The 14,880-nt window shown below is 48.1% G+C and overlaps 1 protein-coding gene across 1 annotated transcript; it reads left to right on the top strand.

Annotated features, from left to right (window-relative positions):
- Positions 1-842: 842 nt before the first annotated feature.
- Positions 843-14,303, top strand: LOC142062470 (cytochrome P450 3A29-like). The gene is made up of 13 exons (XM_075104850.1): positions 843-1,007; positions 2,007-2,100; positions 3,225-3,277; positions 4,630-4,729; positions 5,167-5,280; positions 5,842-5,930; positions 6,528-6,676; positions 7,180-7,307; positions 7,635-7,719; positions 8,716-8,876; positions 9,092-9,318; positions 10,800-10,962; positions 13,140-14,303. Exons 1-13 carry the CDS (start codon positions 937-939, stop codon positions 13,233-13,235), a joined length of 1,530 nt encoding a protein of 509 aa, XP_074960951.1. The 5' UTR covers positions 843-936; the 3' UTR covers positions 13,236-14,303.
- Positions 14,304-14,880: the final 577 nt, after the last annotated feature.

Genomic DNA, 14,880 nt, shown 5'->3' with positions numbered 1-14,880 from the left:
CCCATGCAGAAGTGAAATGGAAACCCATCCCGAAATGCTACGGCGGGGGAGCGTTGGTGCTGGCCAACCTTGTAAGTGCGGTGTGCGCCGTGTCAGCAGATTGCTCAGTCCTCAGCTGCCTCCTGCATGGATGCCCATGCCCTGGAGGCTTGCTGGGGCTTGAGCTGTGGGCAGGTAAGTCAGCAAAGCCACCAAGCTGTGCAGTGGGGCATCGAGAGAAACTCCCATCGGCTCAAGTGTGCATGCAGGTTGTGCTCCCCACCAAGTCTGGGGTGCAGAGGGCTCTGCCTGAGGATGACAGACCCTTTTCAGTCCTGGGCAAGTGTTTCCCAGCAGGTCTGTCGCCTCCAGCCCCTTCCCTCCTGGACCTTAAATAGGAGGTGTGGGAGGACAAGATAAATGGGGATGGGAGGGGGAGGCACAAGGGAAGGTATATGGTGATCTGCACAGCCAGAAAGCCTCCGGGAGCAGGGTCGGGGACAGCAGCATTTCCTCCCCATCAGTAAAAGTGATGAAGCCAGCAAAAGCAAGACTGGACAGGGTAAGGGGGAGCAAGTCTTGTTCAGCATCAGTGCTGCTGTAAGAGCATCCAGGGGCTCCCCCTCAGCCCCATGTGAACCTCATGGCTTTTGGGCAAGAGACAGGTGGAAGGGGTAAAGGAAGTTGATGCCTTTTGCCAGCTTTTCTTCTTATCGAAACTGTCCTTTCAGCAGTTTCAAATCTCAGGAGGTGTGGGGCTGGGCATCTTATTAACACCCCAATCGAGGGAGAAACCTGCCCAAGGGTTAAAGTTTGAGCAACGGAGCAAATAAGACAACTCCTCCTTGGTGTCATGTGAGCGTGGCTGTAGCTAAAGGCCAGGAGAAAAAAAAATCCATAAACCAAGCCGGCAGCTTCGCAGGAGACGGGTGCTCTCAGGGCAGGCTGGGACACACGATGGATCTCCTGCCAAGCTTTTCTTTTGTCACTTGGCTGCTTCTCATCTTTTTCTTTAGCCTCCTGGTCCTGTAAGTAGAGGGTGGTTCCCCAGGGAGAAGGGGAACCCTGTGCCTTCAGCTGGGGAGGGGCAGGGCCATCATCCTTGGTAGAAAGTGCCCATGTACACGAATTAGTGTTAGAAACTTATCCTCGGTCTTCCTGTGCTGCCTTCAAGGCAGAGCCGAGGGGTGGTAAAGGCAGAGGCTGCGGGGCTCCCCTGTGCCCTCCCCGTGCCAGCTGGAAGGGAAGGAGGAATCTGGGCTGGAAGGGAAGGGAAACAGAAAGGAACTTCTTGATTTTTTTTTTGTTTGTCTCAGCAGATACAAAGGAAGAAGTAACTTCTGTGTTTTCAAACACAGCAGGCTCTAGTTGGCTGCAAAGGGGACAGGGTGCCCCGGCTGGGCCAGGCTCTGTGAGCTGGGGGCAGGGCAGTGGATGATATCTATGTCTGCCTGTGTACTTATGCCAGCAGAAGCCCTCAGTTAAATAGTTATGTTGGCAAAATTGCCCTTTTGTTTATGTCACTCAGGGGAGCTGTAGTGAGCTCTACAAGCAAAAACTTAATTTTGCTGTTATAGTTTATGCTGCTGCTGTGCTGCTGTGGCTCTACCACCTGAGCATCACAGTAGGTCTTTGCAAAGACAAGCCCAAGGGCAGGTCTCAACTTGAGAACTTAATCCATCTGAGGCCTCTCTTCAGTCACCTGCGTCATAGATCGCTGATCTAGAGAAGTAAAAGAGGCCCTTGAATAAAGACCTGAGGTGCCCAGGTACACTGTGTGTGCCTAGTCTGGGCTGCAGCACCTTTCAGCCCTTGTATCAAAACGTGCCCCGAATTATCTTGTACCCCAGTGATCCTATATTTATTGCAGGAAAAGCGTATCCTCAGCAGGTCTGCTGCTGCTAGTCCGTAATTTCAGCTTCCCATGTGGGGCAGGAACCAGCTATTGAAGCTCTTTACTGTGCCCAGGATGAAGGACCTTCTCTTTTCGTTGCATTAATGCATCTCGCATGCTCTTTGCTTGGCAGCTATGGAATATGGCCTTTCCAGGCCTTCAAGAAGTTGGGCATTCCCGGGCCACGGCCTCTGCCATTTTTGGGAACTTTCCTGGAGTATCGGCATGTGAGTACCAGCAGCTACTGCTCTGTAGCTGCCTTAGGTTCTTACTTGTAGCTGGTGCTGGTTTTCCCATCCTTTGGGCATCTCTTTCCTCTGGTCTTGATGCAGTCAGATGGAAATGATGCTTTCAAGTAGGAAGATCTTTGGACATACAAAATTACTTTTAGAGTCTAGCTGACCTGAATGAGTGTTTTTCAACTACTTTGTAATTTACATTCTTAATTTCTCCCTGGATTTATACCTGCTCGCCAGCAGCTGAAGTTCTGTTGGAAACAAAGAAAAAAAATATTGGAGAGATGCCTAAGACTGCTAATTTCTGAGAACCGTATGTTTCTTTGTGCTTTGTTTCATCCCCATGAAGAGGCTGATTTAGCCCCAGCAATGCCCATCCAGCCACTTGCTGTTTGGCCAGCTTGAGACTAAGCCAGGTGAATAGATTTCTAAATAAAACTCAGGTATTATCGAGTTACTAAACCTCACGAAATAACTAGGTAGTAGCTGCTCCCAGGTAACTGACTGCAAATGCAGGGCAAAATGTATTAGCTTCAGCTCCAATGACAGAGGTGTTTTAGCTTGTGTTTGCTGGGCTTACAGCATGCATGTGGTCTCTTACTAATGGTTTAGTTGATGCATGGTGAGTGTTATGTGTCCCATAAGTTTCATCCTTACATGTAACATCAGTTAAAACCTTAATGGAAACAAAGCAAAACAAAAAAGCCATCATCACTCCGGTTCAGTAACTGCAGTGGAAGATCTCATGAGGACAAGGCAGTAGCAGCTCTAACTTGTTGAGCTGAAGATGAAAGGACACCCTGGGATCTAGTTCTGCCTGCTAACTCTGCTCGCACTAAAACTGTGTACCCTGTCATACCTTGTATTCATTACATTTTTAGCTCAGGTTGACTAGCACAAGTTGAAAGTGCTTTTTTTCCCCTCTCTCTCTGCTCTCTTTTTTCTCTCCAGTGCAAATGTCCCCTAAGTGTCTACATGATTCTTAAGAGCTTCCATGTACCCCCCAACCTCTGCCACTTACAATGGGTCTGTGGGATGCACCGCACTGCCAGCTGCAGCCGGCTTTGATCACTCTTTGCTGGCAAGCTGTTCATTTCTCCTTTCTTCTGTTGCAGGGAATCCTGAATTTTGATCGGATGTGCTTTGAAAAGTATGGCAAAATCTGGGGGTGAGTTTCTTTCTGCAGAAGAAAACTGCCTGTTTGGGGTGCTCCGTGGCCCCAAAATAGAATGGAAAAAGGTACATTGCCACCGTGTCTCAGCACTGTAAGTCCAGCAGTGATAGCTTGGGAAAATCCAGGTTCACCACTGGGGAAGTCTGCAGCTGTCTCTCCAAGGCTTCCCTCCTGCTGGGATTTCAGTACGGTGCAGGGCTGGGATGATGGTGGCCAGTTTTGGGAGGTCATTTGTTTGCATAAGCTTTGAAAATAACCTTTTTTTCTTTTCCCCTTTTGGGAGCGTTAAAAACTAAACAGCCGTGTTAGTGACCTCGGCGCCAGGGAAGCTTGCGCCACAGAGAGCCCAGGGAGCTCCCCTCGTCCTCCAACACCGGCCGAATCAGCACGGCCATACCTTTATCTCTTAGCGCCAGATGCATTAGTGAGGGAAGGCACCAATCATTTCCCAGCCATGCAGCCTGCCCAGAAAACTCCGCTGCTTGGTGTCAAACTGAGCCTCATGCCTTTGAAGCTGCTCTTCTGTGTGTCTTGAGCAGAAAGTAAGCTGCAGGCTGCCGCAGTGTTTTTCATCTTGCTCCCTGCTTCTCCCAGAGCCGGGGCACGAGCTGCTTTTCAACCTGCCTCCCTGCTCCCTGCACAGCACTAGTTTTGTGCAGGGGCCTCTTATCATGCTTCTCTTGGGAACCTCTCAAACTGAGGCAAAATTGTTGCACAAAAAAAAAAATCCCAGGAGGCTTCATGAAACCTAGCACATTTTTTTGAAAGATTAAACATACTCAAGCCTCTTGAAGATGGCAGCTTCCCTCGGCTGTGGCCCAAGGCTTCCTGCCCTTTAGCCCACAACAAGGCTTTTAAGTTTTTCTGTCTCTGTTGATTGGAAAATGGAGGAGACAGCTGAGTTTTTCCCCTCTCATTGCCTCGCAGGCCATGCAGAGAAATCTCTTTACCCCACAGGTAGGCTATTCAGTGTGGATTTATTGACTCAGCTACCAGTTGTGGAAACAGAGCTCAGACAGCCCAAGTGCAGGGGATCAATGTCATGGCAAAAGCTGCCTTTCATCTAAACCCACACTGGTTTGGCAACTCTTTAATACCACAGATGATTTCTAGAAACACTCGTGCTGTCTGTGTTTGGCACTTGCTTTCCCTTTCTCCTGTTTTACTACGTAATAAACCAGTTTCAGCCTCATCCCTCTGGCTGCTTTGTCAGAGGGGACACAGCTGGCCCAGACCCTCTGGGCGCCAGCAGTCAATGTGCATGGCTCTGGCCACGGGCAAAGCAGGCTGCTTTTGCTCCAACCGACTGTGAGCAATGGACTGACCGTGGGTTTCTCTTGGCTTAGGATTTTTGACGGCAGGCAGCCTGCGCTGGCCATTTTGGACCCCGTCCTCATCAAAAACATCCTGGTGAAAGAGTGCTATACTATTTTTACCAATCGCCGGGTAGGTGTCTAGTCCTGTGTTTTCCTCTCCAGTACAGAGTGCGTGGAACAAGAAAGAAAGAGTTTTTTCTTGGTTTCTGTTCTCCTTCTCTGAACCCTTCAGCAAGTAGTTGCTCTCTGTTGTGCTCTGGTTTATGGACGGTACCAACAATGAAACTCTGCTAGGGAGGTGTAGAGGCCACGCTGGCTGGGACATTGGGGCATCGGCCTGGATACACCCTAGGGGTGATGTCATTTATGATTCTTACACTTTTGTTTCCATTTCTGTTGTTCGCTGGTTGAGGTAGTGCTGATATGACTTCAGGGGCCAAGTCAACGTGGTAGTTTTGGGGTTTGGAGGGTTTTCCTGCATTACTGTCATGTGGAAGGGGGCTGGAAACCTTTGCCCATCTGCCTGTATAACTGTGTCCCTTTTGCTGTAAAATTCTCCCTGAGCAGAACTTCGGTCTGAATGGATTACTGGAATCAGCCCTTAACGTGGCTGAAGATGAGAAGTGGAAAAGAATTCGCACTGTGCTGTCTCCAACCTTCACCAGTGGGAAGCTGAAGGAGGTAAAGCAGAGGCCACTGGTACTTTGCATCAATAGCTGGAGGAGGACTCGGCCATTTCTGAGTACAAACCTTCCCCTCAAATGGGGAAGTGACCCCATTTGTCAAGACCACATTCATTAGCACCTGCGTTGTCGGGTGCAGTTCAGCAACACGGTGGCTGTATACTGTCCTGGGGAGGGAGTCAGGAGAAGGGTATTGCAAGCTGAGGCTGTTGGCCCTATGACCTGTATTTTCTTCTCCCTAAGCACATCGCTCAGACTATGGGGGCCCCTTTTTGCATGCAGTCAGGCTCCATCTTCACTCCCAGCTGGAGTGGAGGCTTAGCTGGGTTTTGGGTTTTGGGAGAAGAGCCTTGCTCAGTCATAGCCAGATGAGCTTTGTGGCTGGTTATTAAGATGAGAGAAAGCAATGTCTGAGGCCTGGAAACGATACCTTCCCCATGCCTGCCCTTCCTCCACAAGCCAAAGACTTGGCAAGTGGCACATGGCCATGTGGAATTGCTCAGCCTTGGTTGGTGGAGGTGAAAGTCAGCAATGCCTTCTGCTTTGGTTTGCATTTCAGATGTTCCCTATCATTAATCACTATGGTGAAAAGTTAGTGAAAAACATTGAGAAGAAAGCGGCTAACAATGAGTTTGTGACCACAAAGGAGTAAGTAACTGTGTGGGGTTACAGGAAAAATTTGTATTCAGTGTGTGGAAGGGGCTGTTTTGGAGAGCCTTTTCCATGCTGCAGCACAAATCCCTTGTCAACTATGGAAGCGAACTCCATAGTGGTCTGGGCATGGTATGTTCCTCAGCAGTGGGCTTGCTGTGCTCTGCTCCGCTCAAACCAGCTAGCTATGCTCTGGTCATTTTGCTGTGGATGTGTTTTGAGGAAGGAGTAGGGCCTGTTCCAGAAGCCCCACAAGATGTGGTATTTTTTGGAGGTCATTTTTACAATCTCTTTTACAGATGGAAGTCAGAATACAGTCTTTGTTACCCTGGACTGCAGTTCAGTGCTTTCCAACTACAGCCTAGGCTTTTGGTACTGAGAAAAATTGGGGGATGAATGGGAAACTTGGGAAAATATAATGCCTGCTACTGCCAAATCAGGACAGGACCTACTATGTTAGGACTCTGCACTGAGTCCTTGATTAAAAGAGATTCCCTCTCAAGGGATGCCCTATCAAGAATTCTTCCTAGATGGGCTCTTATTCACTGTGCTGGTTAGGTTCATCCCATTTACTCTCTCTTCTTCTCTACCTAGCATTTTTGGAGCCTACAGCATGGATGTGGTGGCCAGTACTTCTTTCAGTGTGGATATTGACTCCATGAGCAACCCCAGTGACCCCTTTGTCACCAACATTAAGAAATTTCTCAAATTCAGTTTCCTAAACCCCGTGTTCGTATTCTTAGGTATGACACACATCATCTTATACAGCCCCGAACTGATGTCAGAGGTGGTGACCACCTGCATTTCCTGGTAGCTCCCTTAGTAGCTCTGAGCCCTCTTTGCCACGTGGGAGATGCTCAGCACTTTGCAGGATTGGGTTCACCCTAGCAGGTCTGTAGAAATATTTCCCTAGGGAAACCACAATCAAGATTTTTACAGCCCATGTGGGTCTTTGCAGCATCCTCCTACAAGCAGAGACCCTGTTTGCAGAGACACGATGGAGAGCTGCTCTGTCAGAGAGCTGCACTTCGTGTGCCATTGTGGCCATACAGCGACATACGGAGGAGATTCTCAAGTGCTCTTGTATGCCAGCCATGGCTAGGTAAAAAGAGAGCTGAAGGCAACAAAAAGCAATTTTTTGGGTCAGGATCCCGATTCACCCCACTTCTTTCTATGCTTTTTTGCCAGTTTTGAGCTTCTTGGGCCCCTTTGAGCTAAAATATGTTGTTCTTTTCTCTCCTTTTAGTGTTGTTCCCCTTTGTCATCCCAGTGCTGGAAAAGATGAAAGTGACTCTGTTACCCTCAAAGGTCGTGGACTTCTTCAAGGGCGTCTTTATAAAAATGAAGAGGGAACGGGAGAAGGGCAGCAACACAGTGAGTCCAGCCCAGGGGACCTCTTCACTATGGTGTCCTCCTGAGTGCAGGAGGCACCTGGTGGTGTCTTCAGAAGCTGTGGTGTATCACTCACTCCCAGCTCATCAAACCTGGGGAGGGCCAGAGGCATGACCTGCCTGAGCTTCCACGTAGAGAAAGTATCCGTGTTCATAGAGGGTCTCCAGTCTGAACCTCAACAGGCACTGAAGCCACGAGCCTGCTGGTAGGGCTGCAAATGGAGCAGGTGTCTCAGCAAAGAGCTAGTGCTGGACAAGGTTTGCCTCCTCCCCACCCACATCTTCTCTCACTGCTTCTGTTTCTCCCCAGGACCGGGTTGATTTCCTGCAACTCATGGTTGACTCGCAGAGCTCACATGACAGCTCCAAGTCTGCCAAGACCGACTCGTATAAATGTATGTCCTGAGATCTGTCCTGCTCTCAGCAGAAAACATTAGTTCCTCATGCAGTTAAAGGAAGGAAGTAGGAGATGATTTTTGTCATTAATCCTACAGGAGGTTCAAGGTCTCAGTAGTGGGGCAGTAATGATGCTTATCACATATCAGCCATATTTTATTATATCCCATTTCTTGGGATAAAGCCTGAGGTCTGTTTGTGCAATGAAGAGCAAACAGAGTGAATATCTTCTTACTCCCATTTCTTATTTTATCTCCTCTGGAGGCCAGTGGTGTTGGCTGTATTTCATAAAGCACACCAAGCACGTATGCTGCATGTACCTTGCTTATCCATGAGCTCATCTCTGTTCCTCATCCTAGGTAAACTGTTAGAAAACAATGACTCAGACAAAGTGCAGTCCCAGTCCATCAACCTCAATCAAGGCAGGATGCTTGTAAACTTTTGATGTGCCAGGACAGGGTATTTGCATGGCACCCTGTGCTGCAGGCTGCATCCTGGCAGCGCTGGGACAGTACTGCAGTACTAGCATTAAATCCTGTATTGTCCTTATTACCACTGCCACGCTATGCTCAGGGCTGCTAATTCCTCAGCAGCACAAGGCTCACCTCATGGCTTAGGGGAGGTGCTGGACATCTCTTTATCTCTAACTTTTCCAGGCATGTGCCCCTGGGGTTTTTTTGTCCGGGAGCATGGTCCTGGAAGACCACAGAGATTTTCTAAATCAGACTCAGGCTGCACATACCTTGATTCTGCTCTTAAAGGCAGCAACATAACGCTGCTGATCTTGACAGCAGTTTTCTGGCCGTACAACGGTGCCAGACCCACCCCTTTGTGGTACCAGAGCCTGCCAGTCAATGTTAGCTGGCTGTTTCCTTTGACAGCTGTTAAGTAATTATGAATAACATTACCTAGGTTAACAAGTGGGATCCTGAATTCCCAAGGGTGAATCACTGTAGGTTTCAACTTCTTGCATGTGCTTCTATGCCTTTTTTCAGCATTAAGTGATGAGGAGATACTGGCCCAGGCTCTTGTCTTTGTCTTTGCTGGTTATGAGACCACCAGCTCCACCCTCAGCTACATATCATATAACCTGGCCACCCACCCTGACGTGCAGCAGCGACTCCAGGATGAGATCAATGCAAACCTACCTGACAAGGTAAAGGAGGGTGGGGAGATGCTGGGGTTGTTCCCACCTGTGCCTTGTAGACCCAGAGCCAAAAGCCAGGCTGGAAACAAAACAGAGTGGAGGAGGTGCTAGCACAGAGATTTCCCCTCTTCTGGTCTCTCATGCCTGAAGGGGAAGTGTTGTGGGCATGCTGGGCTGGGGGGTTGAAATCCCATGTTCATAGCCACCCTGATTCCTCTCCCCAGGCTACTCCCACATACAATGCCATCATGCAGATGGAGTACCTCGATATGGTGGTGAACGAATCCCTCCGGCTCTTCCCCCCCGGTGGCCGGATTGAGAGGGTCTGCAAGAAGACGGTGGAGCTCAATGGTGTGACTATTCCAAAGGGCATGGTGGTCATGATCCCAGCCTACGTGTTGCATCGTGACCCGGCGTACTGGCCGGAGCCAGATGAGTTCAGGCCTGAGAGGTGAGGGCCAGCCAGGGGCAATAGCTGCATGCTCAACCTCAGCCCTGGGAGTGGAAATGGCAGCAAAAGTGGGGAATGTATGATTATAACATTTAAATTAGGCATTTATCATTGTCTGACATCTAGTCCCAGCATTACCATGAGGGGAGTTTTATGATCTACATCCATAAACTGTGCATGGAATTTAATTAACTGCATTGAAGGGAGCGACAGTGAGAACAGCTCCCAGCAGCTGTAATGCTGAGGGGTTTATGGCCACATATTAAAACAAGAGCCATTGGGTGACTGGCACGATGCCGTGCAAATCAGCAGTGGAAGGGCAAAGACAGGTAGGAAATAAAACTTAATTTTTCAACTCGGGTTATGAAACAATCCTTGCTTAGGAGTCTCTCTATCAGACACTGCAAAATGAGGAGCTAGCCCAAGGCAGACCTGGGAGACACTGCACTTGCCAGTCTTCAGGTGGCCACGAAGATGTTGAGGGCTGACCCAGAGAGAGCAGGATCACATCTGTGCCCTCGCACCAGGGGCCGAAATGCCCCTGGAAGCTAACCCCAGTGTGGAGGTGCGGTGACCTTTGGGACTAAACATGTCAGCAGTACCAGGCAGACATTAGGGAGGGAGATGGGTGCTGCTGAACTCACCCCTATGGTCACCTTGTGTTGAATGCAGAAGGAACCACCCAAACGGGAGTACTCTGGCAATGGGCACGTTACACCAGTTGCTCCAGTAGCTGCATCCTTACTCCATTAGACAAACCAGGCATGGGCAGCTGGACAGGAGCTCTTTAGGGATCACTTGCCTTGCTGGGAGTTCATCAGAGGGATATGCTGGTGTCTCAGGAGCGAGATACTTCACTGCTGACTTAGCATGGCTGAGGTCTGTACCAGGACCTCATGCTCCAGGACTGAAAATCTTTCTGACATGAAAACTAACTGATCACTCAGAAGTATTACTGAAAATGCTCAGTGACAAATTTCTCTGTGAAGCTGATTGTTCTTCCCTGTTTTTCATGAGGACTAGAGGAATGGCTGGAGTGTCTCAAAAGTGACCCTCCCTTTAGTCAAGCAGGGCCAGAACGTCTTTGTGTTTCCTCAGTCCTTTGATCTAAAGGGAAGACGTGAAGCTGTAGACCTGTGTGTTTTAGGGTTTGAAATCTGGGTTCAGTTTTGGAGCTGAGAGGGAGTTCTGAGAAAAGAGTGGTTATGACATGCATTAGCATATTTCACGTATTCCCTGTTCACCTGCTGCACCTGGAGATGCACAGCCAACTCCAAGCAGCAGGATAAAAGCGGAGTCGTAAGGTATCTATTGAGACAGAAATAAGGGACTTAGCTGGGTTCTTCTAATACATACAGAAACACAAAAAGTTTTTGCCTTCCCAGACCTCTCATCGCTTCAGGTCTGAAAGCTGACATATCCTGGAACAGTAGCTCTTCCTAACTTTCTGTCTGTTTGTTTGTTTGTTTGTTTGTAATCAGGTTCAGTAAAGAGAGCAAAGACTCTATTGACCCCTACACCTTCCTGCCGTTTGGGGCTGGCCCCAGGAACTGCATAGGAATGAGGTTTGCTCTCCTTGTCATGAAAGTGGCTATGGTCGCCCTGTTGCAAAACTTCTCATTCAGAACCTGCAAAGACACGCCGGTGAGGACATGGGATGATACGCTTTATTACCTGCCCTTTAGTCCCACTGAGATGGGCCTGTGCACTCTCTTTTGCCTACACCTCAGCACAAACAGGGAACTGTCTCTCATGCACATTAAATCCCTCTCTTCCCTGAGGAGTTCAGAGACCGCTAGCTTCAGGACTGCTGAACATTGCCTGCAGACTAGGGTTTTACTACTTCACACAGAGATGAAGGAGGAAGATTTCACTGTGGATTAGAGAGGCATATGGGAATAACTGTATTTAAATCTTCTCAGTTAATTTAAATGGTTCACCACAAGTTACTGATACATTTTTTTTTTTAAGCCTTTACGGAAGCAAATTTAATGTTGGTGAAATATGTCAGACTGAAATCCCTGAAATCCCTGCCTCTGTCTGGGTGCACCTAAGTCAGGGGGTGCTTGCTCCCCCATGGTGCACTGCTGGTCTGCCTTGACCCAGCTTAGGAAGATCCTGCTCCAGAGAGCAGAAAGGCAATATCCCCACAGCCCGCTCCAAAGCTGTGATTTGCAACACAAACATGGCTATTCTCTGTGCGAGATCCCCAGACACCAAAATTTATCTTTTACGGGCCAACAGGCAGTCTTTAAAGGGTAACAATTTTCAAGCAAGCACAATCTGAGCTAAATTTGAATTGGTGACTCTCTCCCCTTTGAGGCTATGCAGGATCCCACCAGGTTTTGGTTTTGCCCAGGATCCCAGTGAATGCCACGTGCGGTACTGATGGGGCAGGCCCTGCAAGACAGGGCTGTTTGACATAAAGTAAATTCAATGGCTGTTGGAAATTATATGTCAAGCAAGCCCTCTTGAAAGCATGGCAACTCCCTGTGCCTCAGAGGCAGGTAGCACTAGGTTTGGTGTTAGTTTCCAGCCCCAACCCGGCTTTCTGCACTGACTACGGCAAAAGGCTCTGCCATTAATACATTCCCTTCACGAGGCAAGCTTGGGAAATCAGAGTAGAGGGGCAGCAAGTGTATTCAAAGGACATTTGTTGTAAGAAACAGAAAAAAATCTTTATTAAATTATTACTTGGCACGGGTGCTCGGCTGGAATCTCTGCAGATTCAGATTGCAACTCAACTAGTAACCTGGAGGTGAAAGACTGTAATAGTCCATTAACAATGCAGTGACCTATCCACCCTCCCCCAAGTCTAATGACATTTTTCTAGTCCTCTGCAATCCATAAAATTGATTCTTTTTATAACTGTCTTTAATTAAAAGGAGACAAGTTAAATATGTATTGTATTATTGGTGCCCATAGGTTTATGGGGCTCCTTCAGCCCTTTTTTCTACAGAAGATGTCATGTACATCAGATCAGAGCAGGAGGGAAAAAATTCCTGCTGGAACATCCCTTTGGAATACGTATAAGGAAGCTGTAGCCTCCTCTCGCTCCTCCACTCATGGCACATTGAGCTCCGAGCCACATCGCCTAAATTTCCTGAAACAAAGCTTACTGGGTTATGGGGATTTTAATCTAGCTTGTTGAGCTGGGGGTCTATCCCCCTTGTCCTGATGGGGAGAAGGAGAGCTGGGATACAAGCAGCATTGAACTGATAGAGGAGACTTGGTAAAACACTCTTCCCTCCCCTGCAAGATGACTCCCTCCAACACCCACTTTAAATGTTCTTTTTTATTGAGATTTCCTGCCTACCTCATGGGACCCCATCGCTTTTCTGTGTGAGGATGTTTTTTTCTTTGGTACTCAGTCTGAGCAGCAATCTTAGTTTCATTCTTCCCGGAGAGCTTATTGCTCCTCCAGCTCCCATTACGCTCTAGCTCCCCTTAGCACTGACACACTTCAGCATTAAACAAAATGGCACTGTGTGCCCCTCCTTAGCTTCGTTCTTCCCAGATGGATTTTGGCTGCTTTTCCCTCCACACGCATCCTTTTCATCAGTGCACCGAGCTCTTCCTACCATGCCACGTGAAAGCCAGAATTCACTAACCAGCTTACTCAAGAGCCGAGGGCTATTAAACCCCAGTTCGTACCTGTTTTGCATAAGCAATAGCGATAGTCCTGCTATAAGTACACTTTTAAGTTAGGAAATGCATTGAAAACAAGGGGTGGCTGAGATGTATGTGAGCTGTAGGGGTCCTGTCGGTGTCCTTTTTCCCAGCTTACATGGCTATTTTGGTTTTTTTTCTTCCTGTTCAAGATCCCGCTGGTTCTGGACACAAAAGGTTTCATGCAACCGAAGCAGCCCATCGTCCTGAAGATGGTCCCCAGAGCCCATGATGATCTGGAGAAGTGATGGAAACAGGAACAGATCAGGGACTCTTGTTTGGTGGTGCCTCTCTAACGCTTGAGACGAGACCCAGGCTGATGCGTGCACTATAGAAATGTCAGGGGCGCGACCCCCCCATTTCATAACAGGCCATTAGGGGTTTGGCCCAGCATAATTACATGAGCATTATCCTAATGAACACGAGTCCCAGATCCCGATGTCCCCGATCACAATAGGCATTTTGCAAGAACATTTGCACTTCAAGTTACTTGGGCTTTTTTTTTTCTCTCCCTCTGAAGAGGCACTTTTCTAAGCAATTTGATTCCAGACACTGTCAGTCTCTCCTGGCAGTGTAATTTAAATCAAGACAGGGAGAGCAAATTGCACATAGTTAAGTAATGCTACCATTGCTCCTGTTCCTGCTGCCTGCTGGGTGACTGTATGTCTTCTGGTTTTATCGTCCTGGGAATGCAGGGCTGTCCAGGGCTATTTCCTCAGCTGTGTGCTATGACCCTGACAAGTGTTAAAGTGGTCACATCCTCGCAGGAATGCACGCCTGTGGCAAATTTTCTGATGCCATTTTATTTAGATTTTCTTAAGATTTTAGATGGCTTGTGCATGGTTGAGATTGCACGTTGAGTTAAGTGGAGGGCCCCAGAGACAAGCAGTTACCCCCAATGACTGGAGATTTGCAGAGTGGGCCAGAAGTGCCTCACTTGTGTTTCCTGAATGTTTGCTTATTTTACCACAGGTGTGCAGCCATCTCCTGTAGAAGGGATTGTCAACACAGGCACCATCTCTGCTGCTGTCATGACACCTTTTAGTCTCTGATTTATATTAGGCCGTTGTAAGACCAACTTAACGAATTAATAATCATGCAGGGTGCAGCACTGAGAGCCTTCGGTTGTCCTGGAGAACCCTAGTCTGGAAGAAAAGTGTTGCCTTTGGCTATTGAGAGCTGGAAAGTCTTGCTAGATTTTGTCATTTCTGTAGGTTCTAGAAGACCTGTATGCTCACATTTCATATTATTCCTCCAGAAATTGCTACTGGAGGGCTAGCTGCAATAAAAAGCTCACTTACCTCTTCTGTAACCAACTGATGCCAGTCTCTGATTCTATTCTTTCCTCTATACACGAGTGGATTCATCTGTTGGTCTCATAAGCCGTTGGCCAGACAATGATGTGGTCTCATCACCTCTCCCAGCTGGGCTTCCTCACTTCTTTGGTGGGATTCACAAAAGATCCTCAAAGATCAGTGCCCCAGAGTGGAGATACAAGTGCTCTTTGGCAGTTCATTCTTCCACTGTCACCACGTAGCACCACAGATTACTGAGGGTGCAGTCAGTCTTGCTAGTCTCAGCCAACATTTGTCTTTCTGTGAAAGCAGAGGGGTCAATTCCAGCATCTGCTCCATGCTGCAACCGGCTGACTTAATGCAGGGCTCAAAGTGCTCTCCGTGACCACCATGTATAATGCTGCTTGCATTCCTGGAGGATGAAAGTTCCTTATATCCTGAATGAATCCAAGGCGTTGCCTCATGTGTATCATCAGCAGTAAGAACTGCTTTTGGAGATGGTAGTGTTTAAAATATCCCAGTCCAGAATAAATTGCTGAGCAGAGCCATTGATGGTGTGAGGTGTTTTCCATTGCAAAATTGGGTTGAGGAACTTTAG

The sequence above is a fragment of the Phalacrocorax aristotelis genome, chromosome 10, assembly GCF_949628215.1.
Source record: "Phalacrocorax aristotelis chromosome 10, bGulAri2.1, whole genome shotgun sequence".
NCBI lineage: Eukaryota > Metazoa > Chordata > Aves > Suliformes > Phalacrocoracidae > Phalacrocorax > Phalacrocorax aristotelis.
The sequence above is the reverse complement of the archived record's forward strand: the minus strand, read 5'-3'. Positions and strand labels throughout refer to the sequence as shown.